General features: G+C 47.3%; 2 protein-coding genes across 2 annotated transcripts; both read left to right on the top strand.

Moving 5' to 3' along the window:
• The first annotated feature begins 4,104 nt into the window (after positions 1–4,104).
• On the top strand, positions 4,105–6,814 carry LOC121052888. The gene is made up of 3 exons (XM_040518830.1): positions 4,105–5,002; positions 5,090–5,233; positions 5,310–6,814. Exons 1-3 carry the CDS (start codon positions 4,120–4,122, stop codon positions 6,812–6,814), a joined length of 2,532 nt encoding a protein of 843 aa, XP_040374764.1. The 5' UTR covers positions 4,105–4,119.
• An 8,444-nt stretch (positions 6,815–15,258) lies between these two features.
• LOC112197021 (probable RNA-dependent RNA polymerase 1) lies at positions 15,259–20,608 on the top strand. Its single transcript, XM_024337545.2, has 5 exons — positions 15,259–15,675; positions 16,638–16,906; positions 17,309–19,125; positions 19,242–19,392; positions 19,484–20,608. The coding sequence occupies exons 1-5, from the start codon at positions 15,543–15,545 to the stop codon at positions 20,291–20,293; spliced, it is 3,180 nt and encodes a 1,059-aa protein (XP_024193313.1). The 5' UTR covers positions 15,259–15,542; the 3' UTR covers positions 20,294–20,608.
• Positions 20,609–21,811: the final 1,203 nt, after the last annotated feature.

Raw genomic sequence — 21,811 nt, 5'->3', positions numbered from 1 at the left:
ATTGGATGATCATATGGGTAATTCAGATCCAAAGCCCAAACTAGATGTGGATGTCGACATTGTTTTAGGATCTCAAGAAATAGAACATAGTATGTGTGGGTCAATACGTGAGCATCCTAATAGAATTGTTGGTGTTGATCTTAAGAAGTCATTTGTCTCCAACAAGCTGGCGAAGAGTGTTGAATCTAAAAGCAAAGATGCATCCCTCAAATTTCATGATCCATCACAAGAAGATGCAACTCATCAATTTATTGATTTCATTGGGGTTAGTATTTTCTACTTACAGATTCCGAAGATATTAATTGATATTGTCAATCATATCAAGAAAGGTGAGACAAATTTTGGGTTGGCAAAATTTATTATTATGAGCAGATTTCTCAAGTCAAGATTAGGAAGGTATTCAAAGTATTTATTTATTTGGAATGGAATGAATCAATTGCAAGCTAATCTGTCAACAGAAGATTTGAAGCAATGGAAGATTTTGTTGAATTTTCTTCAATCAATGGCTCAAATTCGAGGACGAATTCTTTCCAACCAGGGAAGCCTGATGCGGGTGCATATGGGGCAACATCAAATGCATTATTTTGTTGTTTTATTATAGATTTGTAATATTTGATATTTCATTGTTTAGATATTTTTAGGGTATCTTTTTACATTTAATTTAGGATTTACATTTAATTAGCTTTCCATTTTAGCTTAAGTCTACTTATTCTCCAAGTATTGTAAACCCTATAAATATGGGTAATGTAATCGTTGTTAGATAGCTTATGGTTTATGAATAATATCAGTTTATTTGCGGCATGGATTTGCCCTTCTTTAAGAGTTTGCTACTCCTTATTTCTGGTGTCTGTTGAGTGACTGTTGGAGGCCTGTGTTCGATACCTTTTCCCCATTAATGCATTCTGTAGATTTGTGTCCGCGGACAGGTTCCAAATTTTTCTTTTTTTCCAATGGCAACCACCAGTTCAACTTCCTCCTCCACCACCTCAGCCCAAACACTCAACCTCAACAGTGACCATTCTCTCAATGCATCACAGTCCTCCAATGCTGGGAATGACTTTTCCTCTAGCAGTGTATCCCATTTTCTATCCATCAGGTTAGATAGAACCAACTATCCTCTATGGTTGGCTCAGATGTCTCAGATTCTCAAGGGTCGCAAACTCATGGGCATTGTGGATGGCACTAATCCTTGCCCTCCATGTTTCCTTGCTGATAGTGAAGGCAAGCTCTCTGACACCGTCAATCCCAACTATGAAAATTGGATTGCTCGAGAGCAGACTGTGCTCAGTTGGATCAATGAGTCTCTCACTCCCTCTATGCTTGCAACGGTTGCCCGTTCCACATCTGCCTTTTCTACCTGGAGGTCCTTGGCTAGGAGATACGCATCTCAATCAGAGAATCGGGTTCTGCAGCTCCGCAGTGATCTCCTTCGTACTTTCCGTTGTAATCTCAGCATCTCTGACTATCTTTATGTTAATGCTCAAAAGTCTGGCGGTAGCCAAACCTTGGTCTAACGCTGGTCCGGCAGGCGGACCGCTACTCTGCCGCTCTGAGGATTATTGCTAGCTGCCAAACACAAGACGGGGCGTTAGAGGGAGACCGCGTTGGGCGGTCTTCAACTCTCCGATGCCTAAGTCAGTCAATGCATATGGGCAGCATAACAATAATGAGTAGTAAAATGCGTAATTAATGAGGAGAGAGGAGAGGACCTTTTATAGGTGAGGAAGAGGATGGTCTTCTCCTTGTTTTCGATGTGGGACTGATGTGCTTCAGTTCCCAGTTTCAGTAGCTTCTGATGCTAACTTGACACGGTGCGTGGAGGCGCGTCGGCGGTGCTTTGGGGTTGATCCGGGGCTCAAGCGGTAACCCGACTAGCTGTCTTTACGCCAGTCACTCATATGGTGGGCGTTGGTACCCCTGGCGGTACAATGAGCGTGGCTCATTATAGCTAATTATGCTTGCAAATGCACATGTATGTACAAGTCCCCAAATCACCAGTCAAGGAGGGCAATCTTGGTTGGGGAGTTGATCGGCGGTTTGAAGCGTTTCTCCCGCTAGACTTTGCAGAAGCATAATTAGCGTCAGTGCGTCGTCAACCATGGATTTACTGAGCAAACGCTTTGTGCCCTTTCGGGTGGGCCCCTGCTAGGCCCCCAGGGAGTCCCCCACTCCCCGGCTAAGATGGACCTCCGGATGGTCGCTATTATTGTTTGTTGAGGGGGAGCTGCACGGAGCAGCGCTGCACCGAGCAGAGGGTGTTGGGTTGCGAGCCCAATCTTAGCACCCAAGTGACGGGGGTCAACGTACCTGATCAGGGCTGTCGTAGACTGTTGACTAGTCCCCGTGTCCCGTAGGGACATTCTGACCGTAACTCCGCGTGGCGGCGTTGTCAGAGAGGCGTGGCCTCGGGATCCGCCGCTGGCGGAAGTCCCCCGCTAGATGTAGCAGGAAGCAGCGTCAAGTAGACGTGCTTGGTGGTATTTTATTGAGCGGTATTGCGCTGAATAAAGTACGCAGCTTGTCAGATGAGAAAGGGGGGTCCGCTAGCGGTTTGTTGTGTAGCGGAGGACGCCCCGTTTACCGAATGACGAGAGAAGTTCCGTTGGAGACTTTGATGGTGACAAGAGAAGTTCCGCTGGCGGGGTTTCGCTCAGTGGACTGTCACCTGGGAGATGACAAGTGAGAAAATCTGCTGGCGGGGTTTCGCTCAGCGGAGACTCCACTTGGAGGATGACAAGTGAAGATCCGCTGGCGGGGTTTCGCGCAGCGGAGACTCCGTCACTTGGAGAATGACAAGTGAAGATCCGCTGGCGGGGTTTCGCTCAGCGGAGACTCCACATGGAGGATGACAAGTGAAGATCCGCTGGCGGGGTTTCGCGCAGCGGAGACTCCGTCACTTGGAGAATGACAAGTGAAGATCCGCTGGCGGGGTTTCGCTCAGCGGAGACTCCACATGGAGGATGACAAGTGAAGATCCGCTGGCGGGGTTTCGCTCAGCGGAGACTCCGTCACTTGGAGAATGACAAGTGAAGATCCGCTGGCGGGGTTTCGCTCAGCGGAGACTCCACATGGAGGATGACAAGTGAAGATCCGCTGGCGGGGTTTCGCTCAGCGGAGACTCCGTCACTTGGAGAATGACAAGTGAAGATCCGCTGGCGGGGTTTCGCTCAGCGGAGACTCCACTTGGAGGATGACAAGTGAAGATCCGCTGGCGCGGTTTCGCTCAGCGGAGACACCGTCACTTGGAGAATGACAAGTGAAGATCCGCTGGCGGGGTTTCGCTCAGCGGAGACTCCACTTGGAGGATGACAAGTGAAGATCCGCTGGTGGGGTTCGCTCAGCGGAGACTCCACTTGGTTGGGGGTTTTCTTCTCAAGTGGTTACTTCCCTTGGAAGCTAAAGGAGACGACGGTTGACACGTGGCCAACTCCTAGAGGGTTAGCGTCTGGAGGCTTGCCTCCTAAGCCTAGCCGTCTTCTCGTCATTAATGCGAGTAATGATGGATTTCGTAACCGAGGCGACGCCTCGGTTAATCCGGGGAGTTAGTGAAGACGTGGGACACGTGTACGGTTGCTACGTGATGTCGTTTTCTAGCGGACGGCTCAGGATTGCCTGATGTTGACATAAAAGGGAGGGAACTCAGCGAGTTTCGACACTTCTGGAAAATCTTCAAATCTGAGTCGCCTCCTTCGAGCCTTGTTCGTCTGTGAATTGCGAAGAAGATTCCCCGGTTTGCGTGGAGCTGTCGGACTCGAGAGGACGAAATATCTGTCAGTGAAGACGAGTTGCACGCCACAGCTTCGACGTGAGGTTGGTATTTCGAATCCTTTTCCTGTTTCATTGAATCTGCAATGGTGGTTTCTGGGTTTTGCTACTTCTGTTAATGGTGTGATGTTGCTTCTTTGGTGTTCTCTGAGGGTGTAGAGAGAGATTTGAGGGAGGTTATGGTGTTTGACAGAGAGTTGGGGTTTTGCTAGATGGTCAAATCTGGGTTGAGTGTGCGTTTGTTCTTGTTTTGGTATTTTTCTGGGTAATTGTCCTTGATGTTTTTGCACTAAACGAATATAGGTAAATGCTAGATCTTGTGTAAACTGACCGGTTTGGGTTTTAGGGTTTGGGATGGCTAGCGTCGTAGAGATTTCGAGCAGTGAGGATTCCGGGTCTGACGTGTCATTCAGCGCGGCGGATAGGAATTTTATTGACTCGTTGCGTTCGTCTGCCCGTGCAGGAACCTCACTGCCAGAACCGCTAGACATCGAGCCGCTACAAACCATACCCTGGGAAATAGTAATGGGTCGTGCTTCGCGCCCCGAGAGTTCTAGGGCCAGGGAGGCCGCCGCTGCTCAGAATAGGCGTGAGGAGCGGTTGGCAAGTAACAGCGCTGCCAGTGGCTCCGCTGACGGGGGAGATGCGACAGGGGAGGATACCGAATCGGCATGGGTTCTTCCGGATGGGATTCCTGTTGACGAGGCGGGAGGGCGGATGACCGTTGCCAATGTCAACCGGATAAAGCGGATGTTTCGGTTGCCCGGCGCGGTTAAACTGCGTCCACCGACGGTGGATGAAAAGGCTTCAATTCTTCGCCGGGGGTTTGCCGCTGTGCATGAGGCAATATTCCGCCAGGGAGTGACACTACCGCTCGTGCCCAGTCTTCAGATCTTGGTGTGCGAGTTCGGCCTAGCCTTTGGGCAAGTCTGCCCCAACATGTGGCGATTGATGTTGGCGATGACTTCGCTGTGGCGGTTGTCCGGCTGTGAGGGACCAACCGTGGCGGAGGTGCTGCATTTCTATGAGCTGACGTATGTGAAGCGTCAGGGCTGCGGAGGTCAAGTGAACCTAAGTCGCCGCCAGGGAGCCCCCAAGTTGATAGAGAACCTGAGGGATTCTATGTCGTATTGGCGGGACACCTTTTGCGTTGCCACGACGGGGTGGGAATATCAGGCGGAATCCAATGACGGGGAACCGGCGTTTAGGATTAAGTCAGAGTTCCAACCTATCCGAGGTGGTTTGTCGGTCTCCGCTGAATATTGCTGGCGGTTTACGTTGTGCCTAGTCTTGAACCTTGCTAACGTTTACCCTTGTTTTTCAGTGGGCTTGCGCTACAACCTGACTCGTGAAGAAGAGTGTCGTGTGGCGCGCGTTCAAGGTTGCTGGCGGAATCGCAATTTGTTGGACTTTCGCCTACTTACCGGTTGGGAGCTGTTGGTCGATCAACGATTGACCCGCGCCGTTGGTAAGAAATCTCCGCTACCTTGTACACTTAGTTAATTTGGCCCTGTGGTTGACTGAGTTGCTTTCTGTTTGTTTAGAGACGCCGCCAGGTAACGCTAGGAGCCGTGACGCCTTTGCCAAAGCCATGGACCGCGCGGAGATTGACAACTTTTTGGAGGCCATGTATGCCTCAGGGGATGCGGCTCAAAAGACAGTGATAGACCCGGTGACGCTGGCGGTGAGCCCATCCGAGGTTCCGGTGGTGCTGCCAATGCCGCTGCACTCCCACCTTGGCGCCGACGGCCTACCCGTTGCTCAGACGGGTGCCAATGTGGGGGGTGGAAAGGAGGGGTCTGGCGCCGCGCCGCAGACAGAGAGAGTGCCCAACGTGCGACGTGGGCCACAGAAGGTGGTGCGGCCGGCGGGGGCTGCCGCCACGGTGGGTCAACAGCAACGGGGGCCACGGCCTGCTGCCGCTGGACAGACGCGGTTGTTGCGGAAGCGTCGGCAGAATGACTCCGACGAGGAGGATGATGATGATGCTGAGGTTATCGGGGTCCGCCAGCGAAAGAAGGCCCGCCAAGCTCCGCTGAAGGCGCCAGTGGCCGCTGCAGAAGAGGCGCCTGCGAGTGACCTGGACTCGTTTGCCGCCTATGCCGAGTTCATGACTGACAATGAACGGGGATTTCTCTACCACCTCTGCGAGATACTGGGGTTTGGTGGTCTGGCGGGGATTTCCCGCCCAACGGCGATTGACGGGTCACCCTTCAGTTCAGCTTTTGGTCACCTTTCGGTTGGGCTGCATGAGATGTTCATGGCGGCGCAGAAGCAGCCCGGGGTTGAGCGGCAGCTCAGGGACGAGATCAGCGGTCTCGAGAGGGAGTTGGGGGACGCCAAGGACAGGCTGGCGGATGTGGAGCGGCGCCTGACGAAGGCGGATTGCGACGCCGCGGATGCTCGCGGCAAGTTGGAAGTGGCAATCCGGCGGGACGTGGAACGGAACAACCACATCTCCAGGATGGAACAAGACACGTCTCTGCTGCAGGAGCGAGTGGCCGCTAAGGAGAAAAAGATTGATATCCTGCAGCGGGAGTCTGCCGCCAAGCAAGCAGCGGTGACGAAACTGGAGGCTGAGGTAGCTCGCCTGCGGGACGAAGGGACCCGTGCCGCTGCCGCCGCTGTGGAGAAATTCAAACAGTCGGCGGAGTACAAAAAGGCGATGACTGAATCGGCGAAGGCCGGCGCCCTAGCCAACGTGGAGATGCTGAAGCAGAGGGGCGCCATTGACTTTGCGAAGGCGTCCCAGCCACCTGTTCTGCCAGTCCAAAATGCTCCGCCGGTGCAAGCTGCGGTTCCTGTCCAGCCTGAAGGTGTTCGCTCGGGAAGCGGGGAAAGTGGTGCACAGCCAACGGATGGTTCTCAGCAGACTCCTCTGCCTACCCAGTCGGAGGTGTCCCGTGCCGGTTTCCTGGCGGCACACACTCGTCCGGATGGCACCATAGAGACTCCAAGTCCTACCGCCAGAGGGTCTGACCAGACAAGCCGCGCACAACCACAGCCGCCTGCGGAAGGTGGAGATGTTGAAGCCAACCCGAAGAGCTGAGCTCCTACATGTGTTGTTTTTTTTTTTTTTTTTTTTGTTGGCTGAGTTTCGACATTTTGAAGTAATGAACAACTTTGGGTGGGGAGTCTCAGCCCTGAAATGAAATTTCAAAGTTTGATGTTTGTCATGATATGTTTGTACCGCTAGAGTTTTGACTTAGAGATTTTTCTTTTGCCAAGCAATGAAACATTAAAGGAATTAAAATTGGTCCAAGTGCACAACGTAGCGGACGTGGTCCGCTGACGATTCCTGGCGTTGCCAGTTGCCCTCAGTGCTAGACTTGGTAACAATGGTTTGAATAATTCCTCGTTTCATTGATAGCTGACTGATCAGCGTTTACAAAAGAGGGGTAGTACCCGTTGGGTAGCTTCCCTTAGCTAAATATTGAACAAAAATTTAGCTAAGTCAAGAAGATGCCTTTGGGTAGCGGCATGACTATTTGTAATAATACCGAAGGTGTTCGGTATTCCAAGGGTGGGTCGTTGTGACGCCATCCTTGTCCATTAAGTAGAAGGTGCCTGGGCTAACGACTTCCATAATTTTGTATGGACCTTTCCAAGTTGGGCGAAGCTTTGTTGGCGGTGGAATGACTTCCTTCATTACCCAGTCCCCCAGTTGGAGGTTCCGGGCTTTGACTCTGGCGTTGTAGAAACGCGATACCCGCTGCTTGTTTTGCAGGTTGCATAAGTGGGCCTTGTGTCGCTTTTCCTCCAGGAGGTCCTTGTCCAGGTTGATGCCATCAGTGTTGGTTTCTGGGCGGTAGCCCTCGACTCTGGCGGTAGGTTGAGTAACCTCAATAGGCAGGACAGCCTCCGTTCCGAACATCATGCAAAAAGGAGTTTCACCAGTTGCGGAAGTTGGGGTTGTTCTGATGGCCCATAGAACTTCCGGGAGTTTCTCCGCCCATAGACCCTTTGCTTTGTCGAGTTTTTTCTTCAGCAGCTTTTTGATTATCTTGTTTGCTGCTTCGACCTGACCGTTGGTCTGGGGGTGGGCGACAGATGCAAAACTCATCTTGGTACCCAAGTTGGCGGTGAAAGAGATGAGCTCCTTGTTGTTGAACTGTGTGCCGTTGTCTGTGATTATTGTGTGTGGGACACCGTAACGGCAGTAGATGTTCTTCCAGAGGAAGTGAATTACCTTGGCGGTAGTTATTGCCGTTAGTGGCTCCGCCTCTATCCACTTGCTGTTGTAGTCGATAGCAACTATGATGTACTTGAACTGGCCCTTGGCGGTTCGAAATTTTCCCATCAGATCCAGGCCCCAAGTTGAGTGAATCCATGGAGCGATGATGACCGATAGTGGTTCCGCCGGTGCATGTGGGAGATCAGCAAATTGTTGGCATTTGTGGCATGATCTCGACATCTGGCGGGCATCATCGCCGAGAGTAGGCCAAAAATGGCCTTGCCGCATTGTGCGATTGGCTAAGGATCTGGCGCCTGAGTGGTTTCCGCATTCTCCGCTATGAATTGCCGCCAGAACAACCTTTCCCTCCTCTGGGGTTAGGCAGCGGAGGTTGGGATTGGTGAATCCCTGGCGGTACAGCTTGCCGTTCTGGATGTTGTAGCGGGTTGCCCTCCGCTTGAGTTGTCGCGCCTTAACTTTGTCTTCCGGCAATGTGCCGTTGCGCTTGTACTCAATGACTTCGTCCATCCAGCTGGTATTGACCTCAATGTTGAAGATCTCCGCCAGGGTTTTTGTGATACTTGGCTTGTCAAGACACTCCACTCTTGTGTCCGCTGGACTCTGATGTGGTTGGGCGGTTACCAGTCTTGCCAGTGAATCAGCCTTGGCGTTCTTTTCCCTGGGGATTTGTGTGATGTTATGAAATTTGAATTTCTTGAGGAGTGTCTTAACGTACCCCAAGTATGCCGCTAACTGTTGGTCCTTGGCCTGGAAGCTGCTATTGACCTGGTTAACGACCAACTGGGAATCACTGAAGATGTTGACACTGTCAGCCCCTGAATCGATGGCGAGGAGTAAGCCGGCAATGAGTGCTTCGTACTCCGCCATATTGTTGGAGGCCTTGAAGTTGAATTTCAATGCGTATTCCACGTTCAGCCCCCCTGGTCCTGTCAGGATGACTCCGGCGCCGCTGGCGGAGCCGTCCACATGCAGGTTCCAATCTGACTGTAGGGGAGCTGGCTCCTCAGCGGTTACCATTTCCGTCCCGGGCTCAGCCTCCGTGCCGGGATTGGGCTGACGCTCGGTGAGCTCAGCGATGAAGTCCGCTACCGCCTGGCCCTTCATGGCGGTTCTTGGCTTGTAATCTATGTCAAATTCACTGAGCTCGATGGCCCACTTGCTGAGGCGCCCTGAATGTTTAGGGTTCTGCATCACCTGTCTCAGCGGTTGATTAGTTAGCACATGGATTGTGTGTGCTTGAAAATATTGGCGGAGGCGCCTGGCGGCAACGATGAGTGCGAGAGCTAGCTGCTCCAAGGGTGGATATCTTGTTTCTGCCCCTGCCGGCGTAGAAAACTGGGAGCTCGTCATGTCCCTCCCGCCGGACAATGGCGCAACTCACCGCTGATATCGATACCGCTAGGTATATGAACAGTGTCTCTCCTTGCACAGGGATAGAGAGTAGTGGGACTGCCGCTAGGTAATCCTTCAAGCCCTGAAACGCCGTCCGACATTCTAGGTTCCAGTTGATGACTTTCTTGTGAGTCGTTTTGAGGAGTTTGAAAAATGGGGCACACCTGTCAGTGAGCCTGGAGATGAATCGAGAAAGGGCGGTTAACTTGCCTTGGAGGCACTGGACATGTACCTTATACTCAGGGTCCGCCAGGTCGAGTATGGCCTGTACCTTGTCCGGGTTAGCCTCGATTCCTCGTTCACTGACGATATAACCCAGAAATTTGCTGGCGGTGACGCCAAAGAAGCATTTTTCTGGGTTGAGGCGCATGCCATAGGCCAGGAGGATGGTAACTATGATCTTGAGGTTTGCCACATGTCCGCTGGCCTTTATACTCTTGACCAACATGTCGTCCACGTAGACTTCGATTATCTTGCCCAAATGTTCAGCGAACATAGCATTCATCAGCCGCTGATAAGTTGCACCAGCGTTCTTCAGACCGAAAGGCATAACATTATAGCAGTACAGGCCTTTGTCGGTGGTGAAGGTGGTACACTCCTGATCGCTGGGATGCATCTTGATCTGATTGTAGCCGGAGAAAGCGTCCATCATGCTGAGGAGTTCATGCCCGGCTGTTGCGTCAACCAGCTGATCAATGCGTGGTAGAGGGAAACTGTCCTTTGGGCACGCCTTGTTGAGATTTTTGAAGTCGACACACATCCGCCACTTGCCGCTAGGTTTCTTGACCATGACCAGGTTGGAGATCCACTGGGGATAGACTACCTGGCGGATGAATCCCATGCCCTGGAGCTTGGCGACCTCCTCTCCTATGGCGCGGTATTTCTCCTCGTCAAAGGCCCTTCGCTTCTGCTTGATAGGATAGAAGGATGGCTTGATGGTTAGCTTGTGTGTGATGATTTCAGGAGAGATACCTGGCATGTCTGCATATGACCATGCGAAGACGGCGGCGTTGTCCCGTAGGAATTGAGTGAGTTCTGCCGCCACCTCTGGGTCTAGCTGAGCTCCTATGCGGACTGTCCGCTCTAGGTGCTCGTCGGAGATGCTGATGACCTTCAACGATGTTTCTGGATTGACCGGTTCCTTCTTCACATATTTCTTCTCCTCATCCCTAGGATCCTCGAAGATATCTGGTGGCGGTGCCTGATTTCCTACCGTTAGGATTTCGTGGCGGCGGGTTGACCGCGCAATGGTGGTTGAGTAGCACTCTCTTGCCAATTGCTGACTTCCCTTGACACAGCCCGTGCCGTTGGGTGTGGGGAACTTCATGAGAAGCATGTATCCGGCGATGATGCATTTGAGCTTGTTAAGTGCCGGCCGTCCTATGATGGCGTTATACGAACTGAAACAATCCACAATTATAAATTCAGTATGTACCTCCGCCATACATGGACTGGAGCCGATGGTTAACCGCATGTAGTCAGAACCCAGCGGTTGAGTGATATCGCCGGAGAAGCTAAGCAATGGCTCATGGTCTTGTAGTAGTTTCTTGTTCCGCTTAAGGTTGTTGTAACAACCGCTGAATATGACATTGACAGCAGATCCGCTATCCACCAGGATTCTTCCCACTGACCATCTGTCGAGAATGGCATCGATCAGAAATGGGTCGTCATGGGGTAGATGTGCTCCGCGCTCCTCCTCCTCTGAGAAGGTGATGGGCTCCCAACCAGACGTTGGGATTTTGGCGGATCTCTCGTAGAGGATGTTACAGACTTCCTTTGGGTGATTGGCGCGTGCGTAACGCTTTCTTGCCCTGTGAGACATGTTGGTGATTAGAGCCCCGCCATCGATGGTGTTGATGCGGCCCAGTGGCTCAATGTTGGCAATTACAGGTGGCGGTTGGCGCACCTTGAATTGATCCATCTTGCCGTCACGGTACAGGGTCTCAATGGCCGTTTTGAGAGCGTTGCAACTGTTGGTATTGTGACCGCTGTCCTCGTGGTATTTGCACCACATGCAGGTGTTTCTTGGCTTGCCCTTTTTGGGGAATTTCGGTGAGGGTGGCGGTGGTATCTGATCCTTGCACTGATTGTAAATTTCCTCGTACGAGGCTGTGAGGACCGTGAATACTGCATACCGCTGAGAGGACTCCGTCTGCTTGTTGCGATTGTCCCCATGGGATGGGCGGTTGCCCTTGTAGTGGTTGTCTTTCTGCCTCTTGCTTTGATAACTGCCCTGTTGCCACTCCCTCTTCTTGTCAGCTGGCGGTGCCGTGGGGGCTTTGCTGGCGGTCTCCTGATGGCTGGAGGAGGGTTGAGATGATTTTGTTGGTGTTGCTGGTGGCGGTGGGGTTTCTCCATATGTGATAAACTCTGCCTGGGCATGAATGACCGCCTCACTCATAAGGTGATCATACGCCGCGTTTGGATGATTGTAGTTGAGGTGATAGAGGAATGGTCCCTTGAGGAGTCCCTGCTTGAAAGCCGCCGAAGCCATTGTTTTGTCGAGATCGCGGCACTGAGATGCTGCCGCCCGCCATCTTGTGACGAATGCCTTCAATGATTCGTCCTCTCCCTGCCGGACGCCAAACAACTGGCTCGTGTTGTGATGACTGGCGGACAACAAGATGAATCGAGAGAGGAAAGCATGAGATAACGCCTGGAATGAGCCGATGGACCCTGGCGGACACTCGAAAAACCAGCTCATTGCCTCACTATCCAGCGTTTCGCTGAACAAGTGGCACAGGGTGGCGTCATCAAATCCCTTGTTGTTGGTGACCTTCTTGAACGTGTCCATGTGGACGAAGGGATCGGTCTTACCGCTATAATGTGACATTTTTGGGGTCTTTGCAAACGCTGGTCTGACGGCTTGCAAAATTGTAGCGGTGAATGGTCCTGGCCTGGACGCGAAGAGTGGGTTTGGGGCTAGCGCCGGGGTGCCTGCCTCCGCCAGGATTAGCCTCTGTTCTAACTGCTGTATCCTCTCCAAAATTTGGGCGGTTGCGTTGCCAGCGGGGCCTGCTCGGGCGCTCCGCGGAACTGACCCTCGCCCGGGAATGGGTAGATTGCCCTCAGTCCTTGCTCTTGTCCTCGAGGGGTGGGTGCGCAGCGATGACTCCGCCTCCTGCTCCAACAGTTGGGGGACAGGGGGTGGTCCCATTCCTGCCAGCTCAGGTGGGTTTAGCGGTACCTGCATTTGCACAATGGGTCCTATACCAGCGGTAGGCCGGCTGTGTCTGGTGCTGTGTGACTGCTCACTTCGTGCTGGGTTGGCGTTTGCGTCCAGCGCCCGCTTTAGCTCGTCGAAACGTGTCATCAGCGTGGCCACCTGCTCTTGGGCCTCAGCCTTTTCCTTGCGTTCCTGCTCGCGCTCTCTGTTTGCTTTGTGGAGGTCCGCCAGCGCCAGCTCATACAAGGCGGTGAGGTCCTGACCTGGGGGGCGGCTGCTGCTTGGATTTGTTTCACCGCCAGGGTTGACCGGGGTGCTGAATAGTGCGCGGTTGATGCTTACCGCTGGGTGGGCGGGTTGAGGAACGGCGGACTGGTCTGCCTGCTCCTCGACATTTCCCCCGCTACCGTTAGTCATGGTAATTGTGATGGGATGACTTTTTGTTCAAGGTTTCCCACAGACGGCGCCAATGTTAATGCTCAAAAGTCTGGCGGTCGCCAAACCTTGGTCTAACGCTGGTCCGGCAGGCGGACCGCTACTCTGCCGCTCTGAGGATTATTGCTAGCTGCCAAACACAAGACGGGGCGTTAGAGGGAGACCGCGTTGGGCGGTCTTCAACTCTCCGATGCCTAAGTCAGTCAATGCATATGGGCAGCATAACAATAATGAGTAGTAAAATGCGTAATTAATGAGGAGAGAGGAGAGGACCTTTTATAGGTGAGGAAGAGGATGGTCTTCTCCTTGTTTTCGATGTGGGTAGGGATGGCAAAAATCCCCAGCGGGGCGGAGCTTCATTGGGTACCCGCCCCTAATGGGGGGAGAATTCAGGGACAAATGGGGAATGGGGATGGGGATCCCCAATCCCCGCTATCTAAGATTGGGGATGGGGCGGGGATGGTATTGTGATCCCCATCCCCAAACCCGCCCCAATAATATATATATATATATATAAATTTATTTTTTATTATGTAAATCACAAATATATACATTTATTACTTTACTTTAATAGCTACACTTTTACTTTAATAGTTTTTTTTAACTTTTGCACTCACTAAATTATGATTTATGAATTTAATCATGTTTGAATTTTATGTGTTGTAGATTTTGATTTTAAAAAATACAATATGAGAAAAAAATTATTTTATTTATTAAATTCTTATTGGGGATTTGGGGCGGGTTTGGAGGCTTAGTCCCCAGTGGGGATGGGGATGGGGAATCCCCAGTATATTTTTATTGGGGATTGGGGTGGGGATGGGGGTGAAAAATGACCCCGGGGATGGGGATGGTATTGTGATCCCCATCCCCAACCCGCCCCATTGCCATCCCTAGATGTGGGACTGATGTGCTTCAGTTCCCAGTTTCAGTAGCTTCTGATGCTAACTTGACACGGCGAGTGGAGGCGCGTCGGCGGTGCTTTGGGGTTGATCCGGGGCTCAAGCGGTAACCCGGCTAGCTGTCTTTACGCCAGTCACTCATATGGTGGGCGTTGGTACCCCTGGCGGTACAATGAGCGTGGCTCATTATAGCTAATTATGCTTGCAAATGCACATGTATGTACACTTTACAAGATTAATTCCATCGCAGATAATCTTGCCCTTGCTGGACATCTTATGACCGATGAAGATTTGGTATCTATTATTATGAACAACGTTGGTCCTCTTTATGAGACCACAGTGAGTTTTGCTCAAGCACGTGATACACCCATCACGTATGATTTCCTTGAAGCCTTACTCTTATCTACGGAACGAAGGATGGCTGATCAACATCAAGGTGCTCTTGATCTCAGCTCTCAACTGACGGCCCTACATATCTCTAATTCTGGCCGTGGCAGAGGCCGAGGTCGAGTTTGTCATCAGACTTGGCAGCCGAACAACATCAGTGTGTCCGTTTGAGAATTGTAGATTAATCCTTAGCTGTTGTGTATTTCCTTTAATTTTATGAATCAGATTACCAACACATATGTTGTATTAATTCTGAATTACTTTTGATCTTGTATCATCACTGAAGCGCCATTTTACTTGGCAAAGGTGTCTGTTTGAAAATTGAAAGACGTTCTTAGCTGATTTTTCTTACCTCAAGTTTCTGAACATGAGCAATCAAATTGCGCATGTAAATACTTTAGAATATTTTCAGTATGCAACTCGTGCAGATCTTTGAGAATCTGTTTCCCTCATCCACCCGAGGCATTCTTCTGCAGTTTCTAAGGGATGAGCAAGCTGCCGTGCAATTACCTTTTCTTGCTGCCACGTAAAGAACATCCATTAGTTAAGCTTTTTAAGTTTACAACAATTTTGGTAATAATGGCATTGGATGTTTCCCTTAGATAGGTTAATGTATCAACACACCAACTTCAATGGGGTAGGCAATTCCACTGCCAGAGGGAAGGTAATCTAAAACTGCATCTAGCTAGTCTACTGCTGTAAAGAGCAAGAGATCGATACCATTGATGAAATCAATGTATTGATACCTTAGTGCACCGTAGACTTGCTCTAGAATGAGATGTATAGCTTACCCATTCTCTAATTAGTGGTCGTCCAGACTTGAACTGGAAAACATTCGTGATGTCTTGTGTGCTAGGCAACGGCTTTTAAATCCCAGACTTTGTTAAGACCTGATCCACAAAACAAGAATAAAAAAGGCATCCAAGCAAAGCATTTTTAACCTTTCTTAACCGGATAGTAATACATTAATAAGGAGAGGGAAGATCATACATAAGCAGAGACGTTGATACGTACCTAGATTAACTATGGCATTTTCAGCTGCCTTAAACAAAGCTGTTCTTTCTTCCAGTTGAAAGGTCTTGTTTAGATATCTCCAGCACAATTAACAACCACGTCCCTAGAAGTGCTGTTCAAATCCCAAAATAAGTTCAGATCACACATGAAACTAATAGCTTGGGCAGGTCGATTACCAGAGACCATGAGATCAATCTTTTTTGTTTTGTTTTTGTTTTGATCTCTCTCTCTCTCTCTCTCTCTCTCTCTCTCTCTCTCTCTCTCTCTCTGTGACTGTGAGGATAGAGTAATGACTCAAGAGGGAGCTCCTCCACCGATGAGTCACTCAAATTCCGCCGCAAAATCTACTTTGAGGATGCCGTTCTCGGACCAAAGAAGCAGAGGAGCAGTGGTGAACAGAGGTTTTGCCAACAGTGTAGCAGGTCAGCAACCACTACTTTTGCTCTTTCAATTTTTATTTTTATTATTTTTTTATTTTACTTGTTCTATATTACAGTTGAACATAAACTTTCAAGTGTTATTTGCTAATGGTTCTTCTGCTTATAGATTTTTGATTTTTATTTAGCTCTACATTTTGTTCTTGGAGATTGGTCATCTGTGTGTAATCTGTTTTGGACCTTGATGGGGCTTTTGGATTTGTTTGTTTTCCCATTAATTGGATGTCTGTGTTGTAGGAGAATGAAATTGTGTTTATTATTGATAATAGGAGCCCTTTAAATAGGGAGTTACAAGGTACCAAAAAGGTAATAGAATCCGATTACAATTGAATACCTAGAATACATTCCTATTACAACTCTAAACCCTAGTTTGTAGAGGCACACATTATGTCGACATCCTTCAACAGTCTGTAGTTTAGTCCTGTTTTTGTTTGTTTTTAGAATATCACTTGAGTCACTAAATTTAATATCATATTTCACTTTGGTTATCATTTGTGTTTTCTTGTCAAGTTATTTGCGTGTAACTTGTCAAGCAGTAGTGGTTTTCTAACTTTTCTTCTCGGCTTTTTTACCAATTTCTATTTGGACCACCTCCAAAAGTTCAAAACAGTAATTGATGTCTGTAACAATAATCGGATTGAATCATATTAGAAATTTGAGAATGACAGAAATGACGGTTGATAAGACCAACTTCAGCAAATCACATTAGTTTTCAGCCAAGTCTTGGTTAAAGTAGCTAAATGTCTACCAATGTGTCTTCTGCATACCTCCGATCCTTCTCCAAGAATTGGCTTGTTGCTTTAGTCGTCACGCAACTGGCTTTCCTTTGTTATTGTATTTTAGAACAAAGGTTGAAGGTGATATGAGCAGTATAGCTACATGTTCTAGTTGATAATCCAACTTGGTTCTAAGCTGACTCACTTCATCATAACATGTTATTGGTATAGCTACATGGCAGCGTGACATGGCACCAAGCTCAATAGACTTGGCGGAACTTGTGACACTTCACTTTGGATGCAAGATATCTGAGGAGAAGTTTTCGGTGCTTTGGACAAAATCAGATGTTTCTGTGACATTTGGGATGGAACAGAAAAATGTGCACTTGTCTTTCTCCTATGATTGTGTTAATTACAAGCTTGAGATCCCCTCTGACACTATTTGCCGGATTGAGCTGCATTGTCCACGTGGTCAGTTTAAAAAGTTTCTACTCATCCAGGTTTGTCAAAGTTCTTACCGCTTGATTCCCCTACTTTGCTGCTCCTCATATATCGTTTATATACTTGTATTTAAATCCTACTAACTTCTAACTTTAGCTTGCATCAAGTTCATTATCTTGCAAAATAAACTAGGTTCTATTCTAGCTTTTTATGAGTTATACCAGTAAAAAAATATTCTGGGGTGTGTTTAAGCAGTGATACTTTTATAGGGTTTAGAGTCATGTTGTATATTAGATAAAACACATTGACTTTTAGATCTGGATCATATTTATATGGTTTCAGTATTCGACTACGTACCTATTGCATTATATATATTTCAATGTGAATGCTGTTGAATGCTAGAGTGCTAGACTACGTGTGTCCCTTCGGGGAAATATCTAAAATTTTCTCTTACTTGCCAGTTACGTGGTGCCCCTCGGATTTATAAGAAAGATGTAACTTTGGCTCCTGACAACCGCTGGGTTCGAGAAGTTGATTTCACTCCATCATACTGCATCGGGCAATCCTCTTCTTTATGTTTGGAGCTTCCATTTAGGTGTGCACTTCCAGTCCTTCGCAAGAGTTTTGTTCACTATAAGGAGAATAAACGACAGTTTGAGCTGAAGAGAGGTCACACTTTTTCCGGCAATTCAGCTCTTGTTCCTATTCTGGCTCCACCCATAGGCATTGACTTGCCATACAGAATCTTGTTCAAGATAAATTCATTGGTTCAACACGGTTGTATTCCCGGGCAAGCTCTTGATGTCAATTTTTATAATCTAGTGGATCCTACTAGAAGAAGAATTGAATATATACAGTATGCCCTGGACAAACTGTTTAACTCCAAGGAGTGCTGTTATGAACCTGTAAGGTGGCTTTTTAACATGTACAAGGCATGCAAGCGGATTCCTCAGTCACCAGCAATATCTTTAGATGAAGGCCTTGTGTATATACACAGGGTTCAGGTTACACCATCTAAAGTATACTTCTGTGGTCCAGAGGTAAATCTCTCCAATCGTGTTTTACGAAATTATCCTGAAGATATCGACAATTTTCTTCGTGTTTCTTTTGTTGATGAGGACTTGGGAAAGATGCGGTCTGTAGATTTGTGTCTGCGGACAAGTACTGCTGAGGAAAGGAGAACCAGTGTTTATGAAAGGATACTTTCTACTCTAAGGGATGGCATAGTGATTGGTGATAAGAAGTTTGAGTTTCTAGCATTTTCGTCGAGTCAGTTGCGAGAGAATTCTGCATGGATGTTTGCTTCCAGAAGGGGCCTTACTGCACAAGGAATTAGAGACTGGATGGGTGATTTTAGTCGCATTAAAAATGTGGCTAAATATGCAGCCAGGCTTGGTCAGTCTTTCGGCTCTTCCAGGGAGACTTTTACTGTTGGCTCAGATGAAATTGAAGTCATTCCGGATGTAGAAATTGAAAGAGGCGGAACCAAATATTGCTTCTCTGACGGAATTGGGAAGATATCTGCTGAATTTGCTGAAAGAGTGGCAAGAAAATGTGGGAAAAGTTCTACTCCATCTGCCTTTCAAATCCGCTACGGTGGCTACAAAGGTGTTGTGGCAGTCGATCCAACATCGTCAAAGAAGCTGTCATTGAGAAAGAGCATGTGGAAGTTCGAATCACGCAACACAAAGTTAGATGTCCTGGCATGGAGCAAGTACCAGCCTTGTTTTCTCAATCGTCAACTGATTACCCTTTTGTCCACCCTTGGAGTTAAGGATCATATTTTTGAGGAGAAGCAGAAACAAGCAATGAATCAGCTGGAAGGGATTCTAACTGATCCATTGAAAGCACAGAAGGCACTGAAATTGATGTTTAAAGGAGAGGCAACCAGCATGTTAAATGAAATGCTGAAGTGTTATAAGCCAAATGCAGAGCCGTTTCTCTCATTGATGCTACAATCATTATGTGCATCAAAACTTGCAGAACTGCGAAGCAAAACACGTATTTTTGTTCCAGATGGAAGATCTCTGATGGGATGTCTAGATGAAACCGGGACATTGGAATATGGTCAGGTATTTGTGCAATGTTCTCACCATGCTATCTTCACTGGCAAAACAACTTCAACTGCAAGCCGAGGCAATTTTACTGTTGTGGGTAAAGTAGTGGTTGCTAAAAACCCGTGTTTACACCCTGGAGATGTGCGTGTTCTTATGGCTGTGGATGTGCCGGCGTTACACCACATGGTGGATTGTGTTGTGTTCCCCCAAAAAGGAAAGAGGTATCTTTCAGATTGCTTAATAATTACATTTGTATTCTAGTCTTTCTTGAATTGTTTTGATATTATTTTGTTGCCTTAACTATATATACTGACTACAAAATTTTTCCATTAAATAGGCCTCATCCTAATGAATGCTCAGGCAGCGATTTAGATGGAGATGATTACTTTGTTAGCTGGGATGGTGACCTGATTCCACCGCGGCAAACTGAACCCATGAATTATACCCTAGCACCAACTGTGGAACTGGAACATAATGTTACAATGGAGGTATGGTATTATTCAAATTGTCATGTAAAATGTAGTTAAGTATGTTATTAAACATGTCTTGATATTGTGTTCTGCTGTGCTACACCACCAGGAAGTTGAGGAGTCTTTTACCAACTATATAATGAATTGCAGCTTGGGCATCATTTCAAATGCACATCTTGTCTTTGCAGACAGAAAACCAAAGAAGGCTATGAGTGATGAATGTATTAAACTCGCCAAGCTGTGGTCCCATGCTGTTGATTCTCCAAAAACCGGTGTACTAGTGAAAGTGCCGCATAGACTGCGTGTCCATGAATACCCAGATTTCATGGAAAAGAGTGACAGGCAAACCTACGAGTCCAAGAGTGTGATTGGGAAGCTTTTCCGACAGGTAAAAGATATTGACCTTGGATCACATTCACACCCTGTTAAGTCCTTCACTAGGGAAGTGGCTAAGAGGTATTATGATCCTGACATGGAGGTAGATGGATTCAAAGATTACATTAATGATGCCATCAGTCACAAAGGCGATTATGACTACAAGCTGGGAAACCTGATGGACTATTATGGTATCAAAACTGAAGCTGAAATACTGACTGGAAACATCACCAATGTATCAAAGTTCTTCAACAAAAGAAAGGACTTGGAGTCGATCAACTACGCTGTGAGGTCATTGAAGAATGAGGCAAGGACACGGTTTATCGAGAGTCCAAATAGTGATGATCCATCAGATTTCGGAACTGATATCGGTAATGTGTATGCAGCAAAAGCATCAGCATGGTACCATGTTACATATCATCATCGTTACTGGGGTTGCTACAACAAGGGTATGGCAAGAGACCATTTCCTGAGTTTTCCATGGTGTGTTTTCGAAATGCTCATCCAGATCAAGAGGCAGAACACAAGTAATAGAAGTCATTAAGTCATCACTACCATTTGACTTCGGAACCGAACAACATCAGTGTGTCCGTTTGAGAATTGTAGATTAATCCTTTGCTGTTGTGTATTTCCTTTAATTTTATGAATACGATTAGCAATACATACGTTGTATTAATTCTGAATTACTTTTGATGTTGTATCATCACTGAAGCGCCATTTTACTTGGCAAAGGGGTCTGTTTGAATTCTTAGCTGACTTTTCTTACCTCAAGTTCTGAACATGAGCAATCAAAGTGTCGTCGGCTTTATCCTCCGGCAGCAATATAGTAGTGCTTTTGGTAATTATGCTACGTTGTAATCGATTTATATATCGAGTTATCTTTCCATTATATCACCGCTTTGTCAAAGCAAATAAAGAAGTCAGTAGAGCACTCTTTACTAGTTGCTGCTTAGTTGAATATATTTATTTGTTAGAGACTTTTGATATCATTTTAGAACAATCTCTTTATGCTTATTGTAATCAGGGATTCAGGCTCAATGTCCTCTCATGTATTCGACAATTTCATTAATTAAGCCTTGAGGGATAGCAGCAACAGCCCTTTATTCAAAAACCAAAAAAAATTTGTTTCAAAATTCTTCATGTTCAATTTCCAATGTTATCATCCATACATGTATGCGTGCTGGTTCTAATTATTACTTTCTTAGGGTTCTCAATCATTTGAGGAAGATGGGAAATTGTCCCGGTGTCTTTATTCCTGATGCCTTTTGGATTCCCTCATCCTAATCGCAACGGGTGTGTGAAGATGGATTTTGGGTGTAGAGAGAGGATCCAAAATAAAAACATATATTGGGTTCAAGTCTGTGAGGAATTTTTGGTTCATAGTAGCCCAAAGGCTCAGGTTGAAGATTTTCTTATTAATACATGGTGAAACCTAGCGTACGCAAAACTGCGTATGCAAACTTCTGAAACATGGGAAGCATTTCAATGTAGTGCAAGGCATGAGAAAAATTGCTGCCTCAATACCAAATAAAGTGTGCAGTCATCTAATCTGGCTAGCTTGAAATTCCAAAAGGAAAAGGAAAGTAAAGCAACAGCAACTCCAATAACCAAGAACAAACACCCCCACCACCCCAATCAATTCAGCATTTCAGCTTCGTCCTTTTGCTGCATGTGCTTGAATTGACCATTGCAAGATAAGGCTATGCAAATTTTAGGGAAGTTTCGAATCATCTACAAGAAGAAGACCCACTAGAGTTTCAATCCTCTTCAATTTGTGATCGGACATTGATTCAATCACCGAGTAATTGAGAAGTTGAGTTTAAATTAGCATAGAGTAAGGTACACTTAAATTTAAATTTTAGAAATTAGAACTACAAAAATAAATAATCTTATGCAAAAACTTCACATAACTAGTATATAAAAGAAACAAATCAAGATTAAATAAAACACCTCCATGTCTCGCACCCAAATAAACCAACACCGCCTTCTTGTGCATCTGGACTAATAATTTAATTTTTTGCAAAATTACTGAATTTTTCTTAATTTGACCTTAAAGATATTT

Source organism: Rosa chinensis, chromosome 4 (assembly GCF_002994745.2).
Source record: "Rosa chinensis cultivar Old Blush chromosome 4, RchiOBHm-V2, whole genome shotgun sequence".
NCBI lineage: Eukaryota > Viridiplantae > Streptophyta > Magnoliopsida > Rosales > Rosaceae > Rosa > Rosa chinensis.
The sequence above is the reverse complement of the archived record's forward strand: the minus strand, read 5'-3'. Positions and strand labels throughout refer to the sequence as shown.

What these genes read in the sequence shown, in the direction of transcription:
- LOC112197021 (XM_024337545.2), top strand. Translation starts at nt 15,543, where the DNA reads ATGACTCAAGAGGGAGCTCCTCCACCGATGAGTCACTCAAATTCCGCC. An exon ending in TTTTGCCAACAGTGTAGCAG is followed by an intron (nt 15,676 to 16,637) that starts GTCAGCAACCAC and finishes TTATTGGTATAG; the next exon opens with CTACATGGCAGCGTGACATG. An exon ending in TTCCCCCAAAAAGGAAAGAG is followed by an intron (nt 19,126 to 19,241) that starts GTATCTTTCAGA and finishes TCCATTAAATAG; the next exon opens with GCCTCATCCTAATGAATGCT.
- LOC121052888 (XM_040518830.1), top strand. Translation starts at nt 4,120, where the DNA reads ATGGCTAGCGTCGTAGAGATTTCGAGCAGTGAGGATTCCGGGTCTGAC. An exon ending in AGAGTTCCAACCTATCCGAG is followed by an intron (nt 5,003 to 5,089) that starts GTGGTTTGTCGG and finishes CTTGTTTTTCAG; the next exon opens with TGGGCTTGCGCTACAACCTG. An exon ending in ACGATTGACCCGCGCCGTTG is followed by an intron (nt 5,234 to 5,309) that starts GTAAGAAATCTC and finishes CTGTTTGTTTAG; the next exon opens with AGACGCCGCCAGGTAACGCT.